The sequence below is a fragment of the Bombus bifarius genome, unplaced genomic scaffold, assembly GCF_011952205.1.
Source record: "Bombus bifarius isolate JDL3187 unplaced genomic scaffold, Bbif_JDL3187 scf7180000007992, whole genome shotgun sequence".
Lineage (NCBI taxonomy): Eukaryota > Metazoa > Arthropoda > Insecta > Hymenoptera > Apidae > Bombus > Bombus bifarius.
The window spans coordinates 265445-279232 of record NW_022884373.1 but is presented as its reverse complement, the minus strand read 5'-3'; the positions used below and the strand labels follow the sequence as shown (position 1 = coordinate 279232).

The window sequence follows — 13788 nt, the reverse complement described above, 5'->3', positions numbered from 1 at the left end:
GCAACATATTGCAAGAGACTGCATTTTAAGTTCATTTTGATTGATATTCAAACAATACAGGAAGATTATTTTTTGTATAGTATCAGTTAAACTATATTTTTCACACATGTTCGTATAAAGATTTTAATATAAATGTTGCGTTTTTTAAGTGATATAATTTGTATTTGTATGAATGATAATATACATTTTCCGTTAATACTCATGTCTGTATAATATTAAACAGAAATATGTGATGCGGCGCAATTGTCATATAGTAAAGTGAAAATATGACGAGTGTAAATAAAAAGCGTTATAATAACGAAAGTGCAATTCAAAACGTCTATTAAATATTGCTACTGCTTAATATTAATAATGCTATGTTGGACCAATATAAGACGTTTTAAGTGAAAAATACAAAAAATCAAAGAATGACTGATTGGAGATGAGGTAGAACAACTGCCAATAAAAATAAAGCTGAATCCACTGTATTGCTAATCAGAAGTTATAAAACATTTAAAAAAGAAACTTTGGAATGTTAATGAAAATTATTATTACAATTAGATAGCAATTATTGATTAAGCAGGGTTTACACATTTTTTAAACTAATTGAACAAAATAATATTACTTACCAAAGCTGGTTTTTTGAAATTAGGTGCCAGTACTAACATCATTAAATATTTGATATATGCTAAGCATAAGGAAGGACAGTTGATGTTAGTAATGAATTTTTTTAATTTACATGTTAGAGATATAATTGAGTGTAGTCAGATTTGTCAACTACGATCCAAAAACTGTTACAGATACTTGTTTAATATTATTTTTAAAAAGGTATTTATTCGTTTTTTTTTTAAACATGAAATTAAAAATATATTTTCAGTAATATAAAAATGCTTAAAATTTCATCGTAATAGATACATTACTTTAAAACAAACACATGTAAATTAATTTTCATGAATATTGATTATTATTGATTATAACTTAACACATTGTCAAATAAAGCATAATGTTGAGAAATTATTGTAGTATTTTTTTGTTAATTTTCAAGCTGTATAAAATAATAAAATGTTGTATAATATTATAAATTTATTTTAAGACATATTTTAAATATTTCAATTCATGAGTCAACCATATCATTGTACTTAAAACAATAAGACTGCCAGATTGATGAGATGCAGCTAATGGTAAGGGCACATGATGTACTAATGTTGAAATTCCTAGTAGTACTTGCAAATAGCCAGCACAGAGCACAGCTACAATAGCTTTTTTTGCATTACCAGGAAGTTTATATTTACGAGATGCAATTGCAATGTAAGTTATTAATGATAAAGTTGTGATACCCTGTAAAAAAAGAGAAAATTTATAGTACCGTATATTAATTTGGCTATTATGCCCAAAACATACCAATATTCTATGATCGAATTGTACAGTAGTTGGATTTTCCGTAAAATTTTTTAGTAGAGGTGATAACGTGAATACATCATCCGGTATCCACTTATTTGCCATTTTCGGAAATGTATTATAAATAAGACCTGCATCCATCCCTGCAACGAAAGCTCCCGACAAAGCAGTAAAAAAGACCAATCCCTTTGTCGAGTGAACTAACATTCTGAATCTCTTTAGCTTCGACTTCAGATTACTAATATCAACATTTGAATGATCAAGATTTAATTTCTGAGCAGGAACTAAATAATCTAGAGCATTGTACAAAAATCCTGTATATATAATAAATGCCATTCCTAAATGAGCAGCCAAGCGATATTGTGAGACGCGTGGTACATCTGATGGTTCCACGAAACGATCTTCCAAACCCGATTTAACCATGTACCAACCCATAAGTCCTTGTAAGCCAATTAACGAACCCAAAACAGCTACCCTGATCTTCATGCCTGGTGTTAGCATACCTTTCGTCCAGAAATAAGTTGCTGGAATTATGAATACAGCACCTATCAAACGTCCCCACATTCTATGTAAATATTCCATCCACCAAATACGTTTAAATTCCTCCAACGTCATATTTTGATTATTGCTATAAAGAAATTTGTATAAAATATATATAGTTTGATGTATTATACAATTATTTTATACTATAAAGATCTTACATTTTATATTCAGGAAATTGTTTGTAACGTTCAAATTCTGCATGCCATTGAATTTCAGTAGTAGGCATTTTTTCACCAAGTAATTTCCAAGTAACCATAGATAAACCTGACTCTGTAAGTCTTGTTATACCCCCTGCATAAAAATAAGGAAGGACGAGTAATTATGGTTTTTTCTTTCAATTTCTTTATTTACATATCATACTTTATAAAGGTTTATATATTCATATATTGGTATATTACACATATATATTAATTTGCTATAAATAGTATACTTTTAAAAGTAATTTTTATAACTATTATTAAAACTATTTTCCATAGGTCTTATCTACAATTGCTTTTATAATAGTACAAGCACAGTAGTAAAAAAAACAGTAAAAGATTATACCTAGAACAACAGCTACAAAAACCATGCCACTGCAAGTTAAGAGCCATTTGCCTACAGTTTTATTTGATTTTTCAGCTGATTTTGTTGAGAAACCTTTTGCTATGATGCCACCATTTTTAAGTAAATCCTATGATAATATCGCACAAAAATTACTTAAAGTTATATTATTATTATTATTATTTGTACATTAAATTTATAAAATTAATATGTAGCACCTTATGCAAAATGACATTCCTTCTTATAAGAGTAAGGGTTGAATTTGTAACTGCTGATTTTGGAGTATATGTATATAGATTTTGTTTAATTGGTAGAAATTTTGTTATACCGTTTCTTGTTATTGTTGATATGCAATACCTTGTTAGATACAACATGCTAGAAAAGATCACAAGTTTGCAGTAAATTGTAATATTAACACATAAACATGCAAATATACTTACATTGTTGTGATGTTATGTTTTGTATATAAATATAATACTGTTCTTTTATAAGCTAACAACTTTTTCAATTAATATAAACAAGTAGTCATATGTTTTCTATACATTTTTTTAATTTAACATCTTAATGCATATGTATTCCAATGAATTATTACTGAAATTGTAAAAATTGGAGAAAATGACTTTTTAATTTTTGATCATTAGACTATATACTGATAAGCTGATAATAATGGAAATTTTACTTTATGAATTATCAAGTAAGTTATTGTTACGATAACACCACAAAATTTACGATATCTAATACAGTTTTATTTTAAATTATAAGAATAACAAATGTTAAATTTATTCTAAAGATAGGAGTAAAAGAATTATGTATTAAATCGGTATTGTTTACCGACAAATATTTATTTTTGTACTTTACTGAATCCTGAAAGGAATCATATCGTTTCTAACCTCGTACTAAACACAATAGTCGATACTTAAAACGTCATACTTTCAAACTTGAAACATCGATATATGCAATATTCAATTTATATTTTATATTCATAATAAGGAATAAGAATACAATTGTTTGATATTTTTGTAAAATGTTTGATAAGATTATCTTGTTACGATAAGACAAGGTGACATTGTTATTATTCGAAATACATGGGACAAATTAAGTAATATTCACCGTGTATACAATACATATACCAGTCGTAAGTATATTAAATTTTATTTTTAATTGCATCATATTAATTTAAATACACACATAATAATTTAAGATATTTACATTTATATTAATTAAATAATATTATTTTGTTTCAGTACATCATATATTGATAAAAACTTGTTATAGTATAAACATCAATATGGCACAAAGAAGTGGTGTTACTAAATTAGCTAAGCTTCGAAAATTAATGGAAGCTGTTCAAATAGGTGGTCTTAAAGGGAAAGGTATTCAAGCCTTAGTTGTAAGTTCAGATGATGCACATCAATCAGAATATTTAAGAGAGTATGATAAAAGGATTCGTTTCATAAGTGGTTTCACTGGTTCTTTTGGAACTGCAATTATTACACAAAATAAAGCTATACTGTGGACTGATGGAAGATACTATATGCAAGCTTTAGCAGAATTCGATCCACCAGAGGCATGGACTTTAATGAAAGAAGGTTTATTAGATACTCCAACCAGAGCTGCATGGTTAATTTCTAATCTACCTCCCAAGTCTACTATTGGGGCTGATCCTAATTTAATAAGTTACACAGAATGGGCAGTATTACATACCAGTTTAGCTGCTGCTGGTCATTGTTTGATGCCTCTTGAGGAAAATTTAATTGACAAAGTTTGGGGTGATGAACAACCTGCACCTACAACTAATGTTGTTTTACCTCAGCCATTGCAATTTTCTGGATGTAGTGCAGGAAAAAAAGTGAAAATGTGTAGAGAAGTAATGAACAAAAACAATGTGAAAGTACTTGTAATCTCAGCTTTAGACGAAGTAGCATACATTCTAAATTTAAGAGGATCTGATATACCTTACAACCCTGTTTTCTTTGCATATATCATTCTTACATTAGACGATTTACACTTATTCATTGATAAAAACAAACTTGCAGAGGAAGCTCAGCAACAATTAATTAGTGAAGAAGTAAATGCAGTTTATCATCCGTATGGAGATATACATGATTTTTTGAGAAAGATTGCAAGTTCATATGCAAATGATGACAAAATATGGATAAGTAATGGTTCTAGTTATGCTTTACATGCTGACTGTGGAGAAGCGAAGAAGCATACAAAAATTACCCCGATAAGCGTTATGAAAGCAATAAAAAATAATACTGAAATAGAAGGAATGAAAGCGGCGCACATACGAGATTCAGTTGCACTCATAAAATACTTTGCTTGGTTGGAAGATCAGGTTAAGAATAAGGAAAATACTATCACAGAAATATCTGGAGCGACTCAACTTGAAAAATTTAGACAGTAAGAGAATTTGCATGCAACATTACAAAATTTTGATATAAAAATTACAGTTCTCTCTATTATACATATATAATGTATGTTATCCAAAAGGGAGCAGGAACATTTTATTGGGCTCAGTTTTCCTACAATATCTTCAGTTGGGCCACATGGAGCAATAATTCATTATCTACCAACACCAAAAACAAATGTGCCAATTACAGACAAAGAAATTTATCTTTGCGATTCTGGTGCACAATATCGAGATGGTACCACAGATGTTACAAGAACATTGCACTTTGGTAATCCAACGAGTTTCGAGCGCGAATGTTTTACAAGAGTATTTAAAGGACAATGTCGCCTTTCATCGACCATTTTTCCTTTAATGATACAGGGAAATTATCTCGATACGCTTGCTCGGGAAAATTTATGGAGTGTTGGGTAAATATACCTATTTTGATTATAAAATGGAAAATATTATTTATTTATACCTAAATGTACAATTACAGTCTTAATTATCTTCACGGTACCGGACATGGAATAGGTTCGTATCTAAATGTTCACGAAGGACCAATTGGTATTTCTTGGAAACCATATCCTGATGATCCAGGTTTACAACCTGGGATGTTTCTATCAAATGGTACAAAGTTAAAGTATTGTTTGTCATTACACGTACATATGTATATTCTAATAATATCATTAAATGTGGTAAAATTATTAGAACCAGGATACTATGAGGATGAGAAATTTGGCATTAGGTTGGAAAATATAGAATTAGTAGTAAAGGCAAACACACCCTACAATCACAAGAATCGTGGCTTTCTTACATTTGAAACTGTTACACTGGTGCCTATACAGACTAAGCTACTTGATGTATCCTTATTAACAGATAATGAGGTATAGATTCGATTTATTTTCTGTATATCAATCGCCTTAAGATAATTGATTGTAAATCTTTTTTCAGATTCAATATCTAAATAATTATCATACAAAATGTTTGAATACTCTAAAACCTCTATTACAAGGGCCAGAAAATGCTCAAGCACTCAAGTGGCTAGAGAGAGAAACTAAATCTCTTATAAAATAATTAATAAATTGTATAAGATTGCATTTCTTAATTTTTACAAGTACAATGCACAATAAATTGTTCATATAATTACTTTGATTACAAGTAATCCTATATTTTTTAGTACTTTTGAAACTCTAATTCTTTGTAAATCAATACGTTTGTTTCATTATATGAAAATCAATGAAAAATCCTATTGATAATCACCAAAACAACGAACGGCGTCCGTGAAAAGAGGTTAAGTTTACTGGGATATTAATTAAGGCAAATGGTTGATTCAATCGTTTTAGAGTTTGCCGGATCATTTTGCCGTTCATACCGCGCAAAAATCCAGCAGGAATGTTTACTGTCTTTGTTGAAGGAATAGTATCGTCGCGTATCATGTCTATATAATAATAGTCAGCCCATATAGAATTGATTAGTAATCCATCAAAAGAGGATGAGTGATAATCCGCTATGATTACAGCTTTTGCCCCAGCTTCTTCAGCCATTATACTTTTAGCAAAGAAACTACAGTCTCCTCTCTCAACTAATGCAATTCTACCTTTTAATTCTTTGGCATTTTTTGCTACTTGGCAGCCATGAGGAGGGTCATTTGGAACTAAAGGGATTCCTTCCTCCAAAAAACTTGCATTCTGTAAATATATATTGCAATATTTGTAATATTTTGATCAATTCTAAAATATTTATAATACTTACAAATGGTGCTCCAAAATCTTTCGCGGGCCTTAATTTATATGTATATCCCAATTCCGGTGGATATATAATTTCAAAAAACACATCCGGATCAATACTTGTATTGATGTAAGAACCTGTAGGGGTGCCATAAGAGAATGCCATAGGAAAAATTGTTTAATTACAAATCGTTATCAAGTAACGTTTTTATTTATAACCTAATTACTAACCTCCACCAATGCTATTCAATATCCCGATGTTGAAGAGAATAATAATTGGGTAGAAACAAAGCAATTTTATTCCTTCCATTAACATGGTGCATTCACATTGTTGTTAATGACATTACTACGAATATCATAAGAAGCTTAACCCGATTAACATTACGGACAAGTAACAAATCGTTCCACGCGTTACTTGTCGATGCGATAGTACTATAATACACCGTGACACGCGACGATGCGACTCGATCGAACATACATGCAGTTGCGATATGATTACAATATGATAGATCTGACAATTTAATGCCTCTTCTTGTTTCACGTTTTGGGAGTCACCTAAGCCCCTTACAAGTTTCGTATCACATGCGACATTATCGATTCAATATCAGAATGGTTTAAATTAAAATTAATTTTTCCTATGAAATTTTAAATAACAGAACAGGTTATTTTACATATAACGGTAGACGAAAGTATAATTTTATACTTCTACAATACTTTAAAAAGAATTATTTCATTGCATACTATCAAAAATCCAATTTACATGTTCAGTTACAATATCAATATCAGCTCAAAAAGAAAGGTATTTATATATTGTTCGAATCGCGGAAATTCGAGGAGATTTCGTAATGAAAAAATAAAGATGCGAGGTTCAGTGATACAAGGCCTTTTTATATGCTGTCTTCGCTTTAGGGGAGAGGTTGGTCTACGTGGAGGAGCAACTTTCCTTTCGATGGTTGCTGATATCAGGGGTAATAATAGGGCTTACGTTCATACTAAATACTATTCTGGATTCTTAGTAACTATATCGATAAAACAGCAAGATATCGGTAGGCCGCCGTCATAAATGTTAAAACTATTCTGTACTTCGTCGATAATATAATAACTGATGAGTTGTTTGTGATAATTTCGATGTTCGCCGTAAGAAATCGTAGAGGGTGTGAAAAACACTCTGATTTTCTGACGCGTGGGTATTTCACAATCCGACACACAAAGTTCCGTTTGATATCACGTCTATTCTGTCCCTAGTTAATGACAAAGTATAACATTATAAGTGTTGAATATTTAAAAATTCACACACATGTACATATGGAAAACAAATTTGTATATTATTTTCGGACACTTATGCTTTTAACGAATTATCCTCAACGATCGAAAAAAATTGTTATCTATTGATTTCTATAGAAAAGTTTTTATCAACTGTTGATAATTTAAGATAATTTTATTTATCACTCTTTAACAATTCATAATAATTCTATATATTTCAGACGATTGTCCATAAAAATAAGAGAAAATAGTATCAGCAATTGTATTTTTATATGAGAAATAAAATTAAATTTATACACGGTTCGCGTTAAATGGAACCGAAACTACTTCTGCTATCTATTGGCGTATAAACGAACTTTTCACTAGAGATTGATCGAAAAGGAAGTGATATTTTTCTAGATAAACATATTCCTTCGAAATTCTCAGATAAAACGTTGGAAGATGTTATTGAAAAATCGAAACAATCGTTTCGGCTATCGATAAGGTATAAAATTGCAGCGATAAAAAGGAGCGATAATGCGCGCATGCGCGATACTCCACTGCATTTTATGAATGGATGAGCAAAGTGAATGAACAGACGTCAGCTGGGTAGGTTCGGTAAACACACGAACATGTACGCACACATAGAGATACTTGACAACTTCTGACTACCTGTAAAATATAAGGTATATTAGAATCACTTTCTCTCTCGCGTATGTTGAAAGAGTCACTTTTTGGGATATGCAATTGATATTCTTAACAATCGCAAGTGAAATATCATCACGGAATGGCTGATAATAATAAAGCACGTGAAACTGCATAACGCGACTGAACTAAAAGATAGAAAGTATTTACGTTCTCGTATTTCCAAACGTTTTATTAATATTTGTATTTTTTCACGACTTTGAAACAATATGACTGAATCCTATGCCCTGGACAAGAACCGAGATACATACTCACGTTCGATTTCTTTCACGAGATTCACTTGTGACGTAAATGGTAGAAAGTCGGATAGTAACCGTCTTTTTTTTCTGCTTTTCATTGTGCAGTGGGCTTGAAACAGCAAGTTACACGCGTACGTTTCCCGCCCACGAGTCGCGATCCCGTTCCAATAGTTGCATTGCAGGGCCATAAAAATATTTTAATGAAGCATAAAGCATTCGATATTAAGTCGTAACGTTCGTTCGGCGTTACACTTTTTTTCCTTCAAATTATTTATCGCGATCGAGTCAGCGAAACGGGCTGCAGCATTCAGCAAACAGGAAGATCGAGTGGTTGACTCGCAGCCTCCATCATTCGCCAGGGTGAGATTCGAACGGTTTGATTTTATCGGACGTAAATAATCGTGAGATAAAATCATTTGCCATAAATTTTCAATCTCTCCAATTTCTACCTCCGCCTCGCGGAAAGCAAATATGCACGCACGTGGCAGGTGTTATTTGCATCGAGTTCATTGTAAAATCGATTCACAGGAACGGAATCCCATTGACGTTAATGTACTTAGGGAACGGAAAGAGCCGATGACATCGTTGAAACGATGTAATCGCTCTAATCGATGTCATGTTAGTATACGACTAATCTCGTTATTAAATCGAGGATTTTTATGATCGTTTACGGAAACTTTCAAGACAATAAATTTCATCGCATAGAATGCGTGTAATATACAAAAATATACTCCTCTTGCAAGTTATAGGACATGTTTATAAAAAATCAATAGGACATTCTTAATGAAATTTTGATATTTCGTCTAGCTTATAAACTCTCTTTTACAAACATTTTTAAAACTCGTTAATACATTAATACCTTATACATAAACCGTTTCCACAGTCGTGTAAAGCAGCACGCTAAATTATTTATATTCTTCGTAACTTTTAACGATCATTCGATATTTTCTACTTTTCAAGTAAATATAACTCTCCTAAGATTATCGAGCGGGGGTGTGTACTACATATTCAAAGTACAGTATCGTATTTATTAAGTGAAGCGAATCTCTGCAAAGATCTTATTCCTCTTTACTTACCTTTGTAACGCTTACTCGCCTCTAATATACCCGCATCTAAATACGTTGCATACGGTTAAACGGTATTAAAAGAAATATGCCAAAAATAATTAAACGAGCCGGCATTAATATTACCAGAAACGTAACTACATACTACATATATATATATATATATACATTCTAAACCAAGATCGTCCCTATCGATTGACCTTAAAGCTAATTGCTCATCGATTTGCATCATCCTTCATAAAAATACGTTTCTACATAAATATGCCCAAGCCTATTCATTATCACCCCATCCCCTGGCTCTGGTTAATGCACAAATCAAACGTTACAACGGCGCAGAAAGTGGCCGATAAAAATAAGGAGCGGCGATCAACGTAATTCCTAAAATATCCACGATGAACGTACGAGTCGACTATTTTTACAACACCTTTGCAACCCTCCGTGGTAAGTGGTGGTGGATGGTAGAGGAAGCGCGATCAACTTGCGACGTGCATGTACGTGGTGCAGAGTTTCCTCCCTTTCACAGATAACTCTACCCCTCCGGATTACGACGGCGTCAGAACTTCCCCTTCGTTCCCTCGACTCGGGTGGAGGATGACGGCTGTGAGTGGGGCGGGGAGGAAAGGGACGGGCAGAGGGGCAAAAGGGGAGGAGAGGGTCGTCAGGACGCTCTCCCCGGACTCGAGCGGTCAAGGGCAGTGGCGTCGCGTGACGTCATACGGCGCTGCAGTGACGCAATCAGTCGCCAGGGGCAACCCGTTGGCTGACGGTCGCCAGGCAACCCTGTTGTTGCCCCTCTAGCCGCCGGCCTCTACCCCCTGCCGTGACCGTTCCATCGAGCTCGCGGTCGCGAGCTCCATCCTCTGCACGTGCCGTTCCTCAATGAATCCCCCTTCGCTCTCTCACTCCACCTTTTTGCCCTTCCCCACCGCCGGCACCGCATACGCCGCTTCCACGGGCTCTCTACCTTGCTTTTACGTTGACGTGACCCTAACCCCCAGCGAGGACTTCTCCGGATGCTGGCCGTACGCGCGACCCTGCACCTCTCTCTGGTTTCGATCATTCTTTACTCGTGGAGAATGTCGAACGTTGATACATGTAGACGTATAGCGGATATGTGAAAAGTATCCGCACAGCTTATTGCGTCATTTACACGTTAATTAATTAGTTCCGAGTGTATCAAATTTTCTATCAGTTAGTAGTACTTTCATGGGACGAGGTTGTACGTTTCATTTTCATAGCGTCGATTAGTTTCGGTTAGGTATTGGCAAATGATAGGAAATTTCACGTACTTAAGGCTAATCGATTGGTATGTAAATGCTGTAATAAATACAACTGTGTGCTACGAATTGCTTTTGTAGCCACGGTATGCGGGCGCATACGCGAGAAATGTAATTGGTGAAAGTACGACGGGCCGAACGAGTTTCTTTAATGAAAGAAATAGGTGCTCACTCGTTTGGGTTTTGTTCTGAAGATGATCTGAAATCATAGCTGGACTGCGGATGATTGCGTATTTACGGAGAACTTAGAGACGGCACGATTCGTAGAATATTTTAATCAGAGGTAACGAGTTTGATATTTAAATATCAACATACGTTAGAAAATAGAAAAAAGCATCGATCGGTTGATTCGTATCAATGAATTTCTAATTTCGTGGCTGTAGAAGATTTTGTTCCACATACGACTCGTTTGACAGGTTAAAAGTACCGATAGTGTCGTTGTGTTCTATTACGAGAAACTTACCCCCTAATTTCTGTCCTTCTGACCAGCCCACCTAACAGCCGTTTCACCCCTCGCGGCCGGCTTACCGAATTGCGTCATACTGTTACCAGAGACGCGAAATTCGAGACCCTCACCAGCTCGTTATATGCTGTTCTTGCATCGATCTCGTCGGATAACGCGAGAGTGGCAAAAACCGTAAGTCAAAGGTAAGCGATATGGATCGGAGGGGTGGTAGAAATGCAGCGAGGAACAGGGAGTCTCTCCTTGGGCTTTTTATATCTTCGATTTTTCTTACACGTGCATTGTTTTTCTTTTTGTCTCGTCCGATCGATGGTGCTATTCTTCCACTTGTTTGTATTGAAACTCTATCTAACGTCGTCACTAATTTTCTTCAGTCATCGTCTGCTAATATTTTAACAAAGTATACGCTCTTGGAAACAATTAGAACGACGTTCTCTCGCGTCTGTATTTTTTTTATCTTAATTATCATATTAACCTATTGACCGGATCATCCCTTAGTCAGAAATTTGTATAATCGTGCAATTGAAAGATAATGTATTCTTTAAGCTAAATCAATTTCAGTTACGTAGATTTCTCTGTCCTTAGAATCGTAGATATGATGTAATTTATAGAAGACACGTAAAAGATTAGAGAGTTGCTCTGATTTGTTGATCAGGAGCACATAAATATTTCTTCAAATAAATTATTTCATCTAGAAAACCGATAACCTGAGCGCGGCCAGTTAATTGGCCTTTTTCATATGAATTTATCAAGCTTTTCTGAACGTGTCAACCTATCAACGTTATAAATCTTCTTTCCATGTACTTGGTCGTGATAGAATCATTCCCGGTATCGATCCCTCAATTATTTCAGGCGTTGTACATATTTTTGTTTCTCAGTCCTTTTATTGATCTTCGAGAGCCCATTGAGAAATTGTCTCCTGAAACTCGTCGACCGCAAACTCGTCACGAGATATCGGCTCACTTACAGAGCATCCGTGACCGATTTTGAAAAGTTTCACACCGATCTTCGCATATACTCGCAACCAGACACCTACGTGTAAGTACGCGTCTATGGAGTCGAGCCACGAGCGAAGCAGCAACAGGTTTAATCGCGTCGGGGTGTGGCTGACTGGCTGGCCGGCTCCGCTCATTCGGCTGCCCTCCGTTTGATGCTGGTTTATAAGATCGATGCGACACACACTGGGTATCGTTGCGCGGCGCGAATGAAAGCGGAATGCTCGTTTTGCCGCGTCGATGCGCCACTCGTCCGCCGAGGAGAACCTGGACGCTGGCCTGGAAATTAGAAAAAAAAGAAAAGAAAGAAAAAGATGGACGAAGATAAATACGCTGGATTTCTCGGTGATCGCGTTTTGCCTGTCTTTTTCTCTGGCTCGGCTAAGGAAAATCGACGTATCCTGTGTCTGCTCTCCTATCGCATATTTCATATCTCGTTCCTTTTATCTCGTTCCTAACCTAAACGAAATAAATCAGAAAATAATAAAGAGAAACGAAGAGAAAAGAAATCGAGAAATACAGCGTGGAAAAATTATCCGAGTATATAAAATGCTTGAACGTTTTATCGAGATATGAATAGATGTAGGAAGACACGGTGAGTGGTAAGGGGGATGAAGCTGGCGCGCATGATCGGAAGTCGCGTCGGTGCAGTGTCGCGGCGGGGAATCAAATTTCAACAACACCTACGGTGAACCGCGGAGCTGCGAGTCGACGTTACCTGACTCATCCCATCGTTCGATCGTCCGGCCGGTCGCGCGACCCAACATGCATTTTTCTTCTTCGAGGGCCCGGTCCGGAGCTTGCATATCCACGGAGGAACTATATTTTACGACAATTTTTTTGCTCGGCTGCACGCGCGCCAGCGTATACGCGATCCTTATGTGTCGTGCGAGGAGCGCATCGTCGTGCTTGTCAGTCGTTAGTGGGAGGGATGTCTAGTGCCGGGAAGGGAAGGAGAAGGAGAAATGGTTTAGGAGTTATGGAGCGAGACGGAGACGGGACGAGAACGAGATGTAGCCATCTGATGGCTCGGTGTAGAAGCGAAATGGAAAGATCGAAAGAGAAAGCGGGAAACAGCTCGCGTCGAGACGAGGACGGCGCCATCGAGAAAGAGAGTAAAACAAAGGAGCGAAAAGGAGACAGAGATCGCGAAGAACGAGAGGGAGATACGACGAGTACGTTGGCGGGAGAAGGATGGTTAAGAGCGGTGAAAAAGAACGTCGG

The 13788-nt window shown here is 35.5% G+C and overlaps 3 protein-coding genes across 5 annotated transcripts; 1 reads left to right on the top strand and 2 right to left on the bottom strand.

Moving 5' to 3' along the window:
- Nucleotides 1–1027: 1027 nt before the first annotated feature.
- LOC117205735 (cytochrome c oxidase assembly protein COX15 homolog) lies at nucleotides 1028–3051 on the bottom strand. Of its 2 annotated transcripts, XM_033444441.1 has the most exons (6): nucleotides 2901–3051; nucleotides 2679–2835; nucleotides 2464–2590; nucleotides 2079–2211; nucleotides 1381–2005; nucleotides 1063–1317 (listed from the first exon to the last, which is right to left on the bottom strand). In XM_033444441.1, the coding sequence occupies exons 2-6, from the start codon at nucleotides 2832–2834 to the stop codon at nucleotides 1063–1065; spliced, it is 1296 nt and encodes a 431-aa protein (XP_033300332.1). In that variant the 5' UTR covers nucleotide 2835; nucleotides 2901–3051. The 2 variants fall into 2 exon arrangements, with proteins under 2 accessions (XP_033300331.1, XP_033300332.1); XM_033444440.1 differs by lacking the exon at nucleotides 2901–3051 and having other exon boundaries at nucleotides 1028–1317; nucleotides 2679–2834.
- Nucleotides 3052–3326: 275 nt separating this feature from the next.
- Nucleotides 3327–5998, top strand: LOC117205733 (xaa-Pro aminopeptidase ApepP). Of its 2 annotated transcripts, XM_033444438.1 has the most exons (6): nucleotides 3327–3595; nucleotides 3705–4863; nucleotides 4954–5280; nucleotides 5349–5479; nucleotides 5561–5736; nucleotides 5804–5998. In XM_033444438.1, exons 2-6 carry the CDS (start codon nucleotides 3749–3751, stop codon nucleotides 5924–5926), a joined length of 1872 nt encoding a protein of 623 aa, XP_033300329.1. In that variant the 5' UTR covers nucleotides 3327–3595; nucleotides 3705–3748; the 3' UTR covers nucleotides 5927–5998. The 2 variants fall into 2 exon arrangements, with proteins under 2 accessions (XP_033300329.1, XP_033300328.1); XM_033444437.1 differs by having other exon boundaries at nucleotides 5349–5736.
- LOC117205738 (PRADC1-like protein) lies at nucleotides 5647–7257 on the bottom strand. Its single transcript, XM_033444448.1, is given in 4 exon segments — nucleotides 5647–6540; nucleotides 6605–6717; nucleotides 6811–6910; nucleotides 6912–7257. Coding segments are annotated over 4 exon segments (789 nt in total). The 5' UTR covers nucleotides 7056–7257; the 3' UTR covers nucleotides 5647–6108.
- Nucleotides 7258–13788: the final 6531 nt, after the last annotated feature.

Coding starts and splice junctions, on each gene's coding strand:
- LOC117205735 (XM_033444441.1), bottom strand. CDS start 2,834: ATGTTGTATCTAACAAGGTATTGCATATCAACAATAACAAGAAACGGT. Junction 2,006..2,078: donor CAATTTCCTGAATATAAAAT/GTAAGATCTTTA, acceptor ATTTCTTTATAG/CAATAATCAAAATATGACGT. Junction 1,318..1,380: donor AATTCGATCATAGAATATTG/GTATGTTTTGGG, acceptor CTTTTTTTACAG/GGTATCACAACTTTATCATT.
- LOC117205733 (XM_033444437.1), top strand. CDS start 3,749: ATGGCACAAAGAAGTGGTGTTACTAAATTAGCTAAGCTTCGAAAATTA. Junction 4,864..4,953: donor CAACTTGAAAAATTTAGACA/GTAAGAGAATTT, acceptor GTTATCCAAAAG/GGAGCAGGAACATTTTATTG. Junction 5,737..5,803: donor CCTTATTAACAGATAATGAG/GTATAGATTCGA, acceptor ATCTTTTTTCAG/ATTCAATATCTAAATAATTA.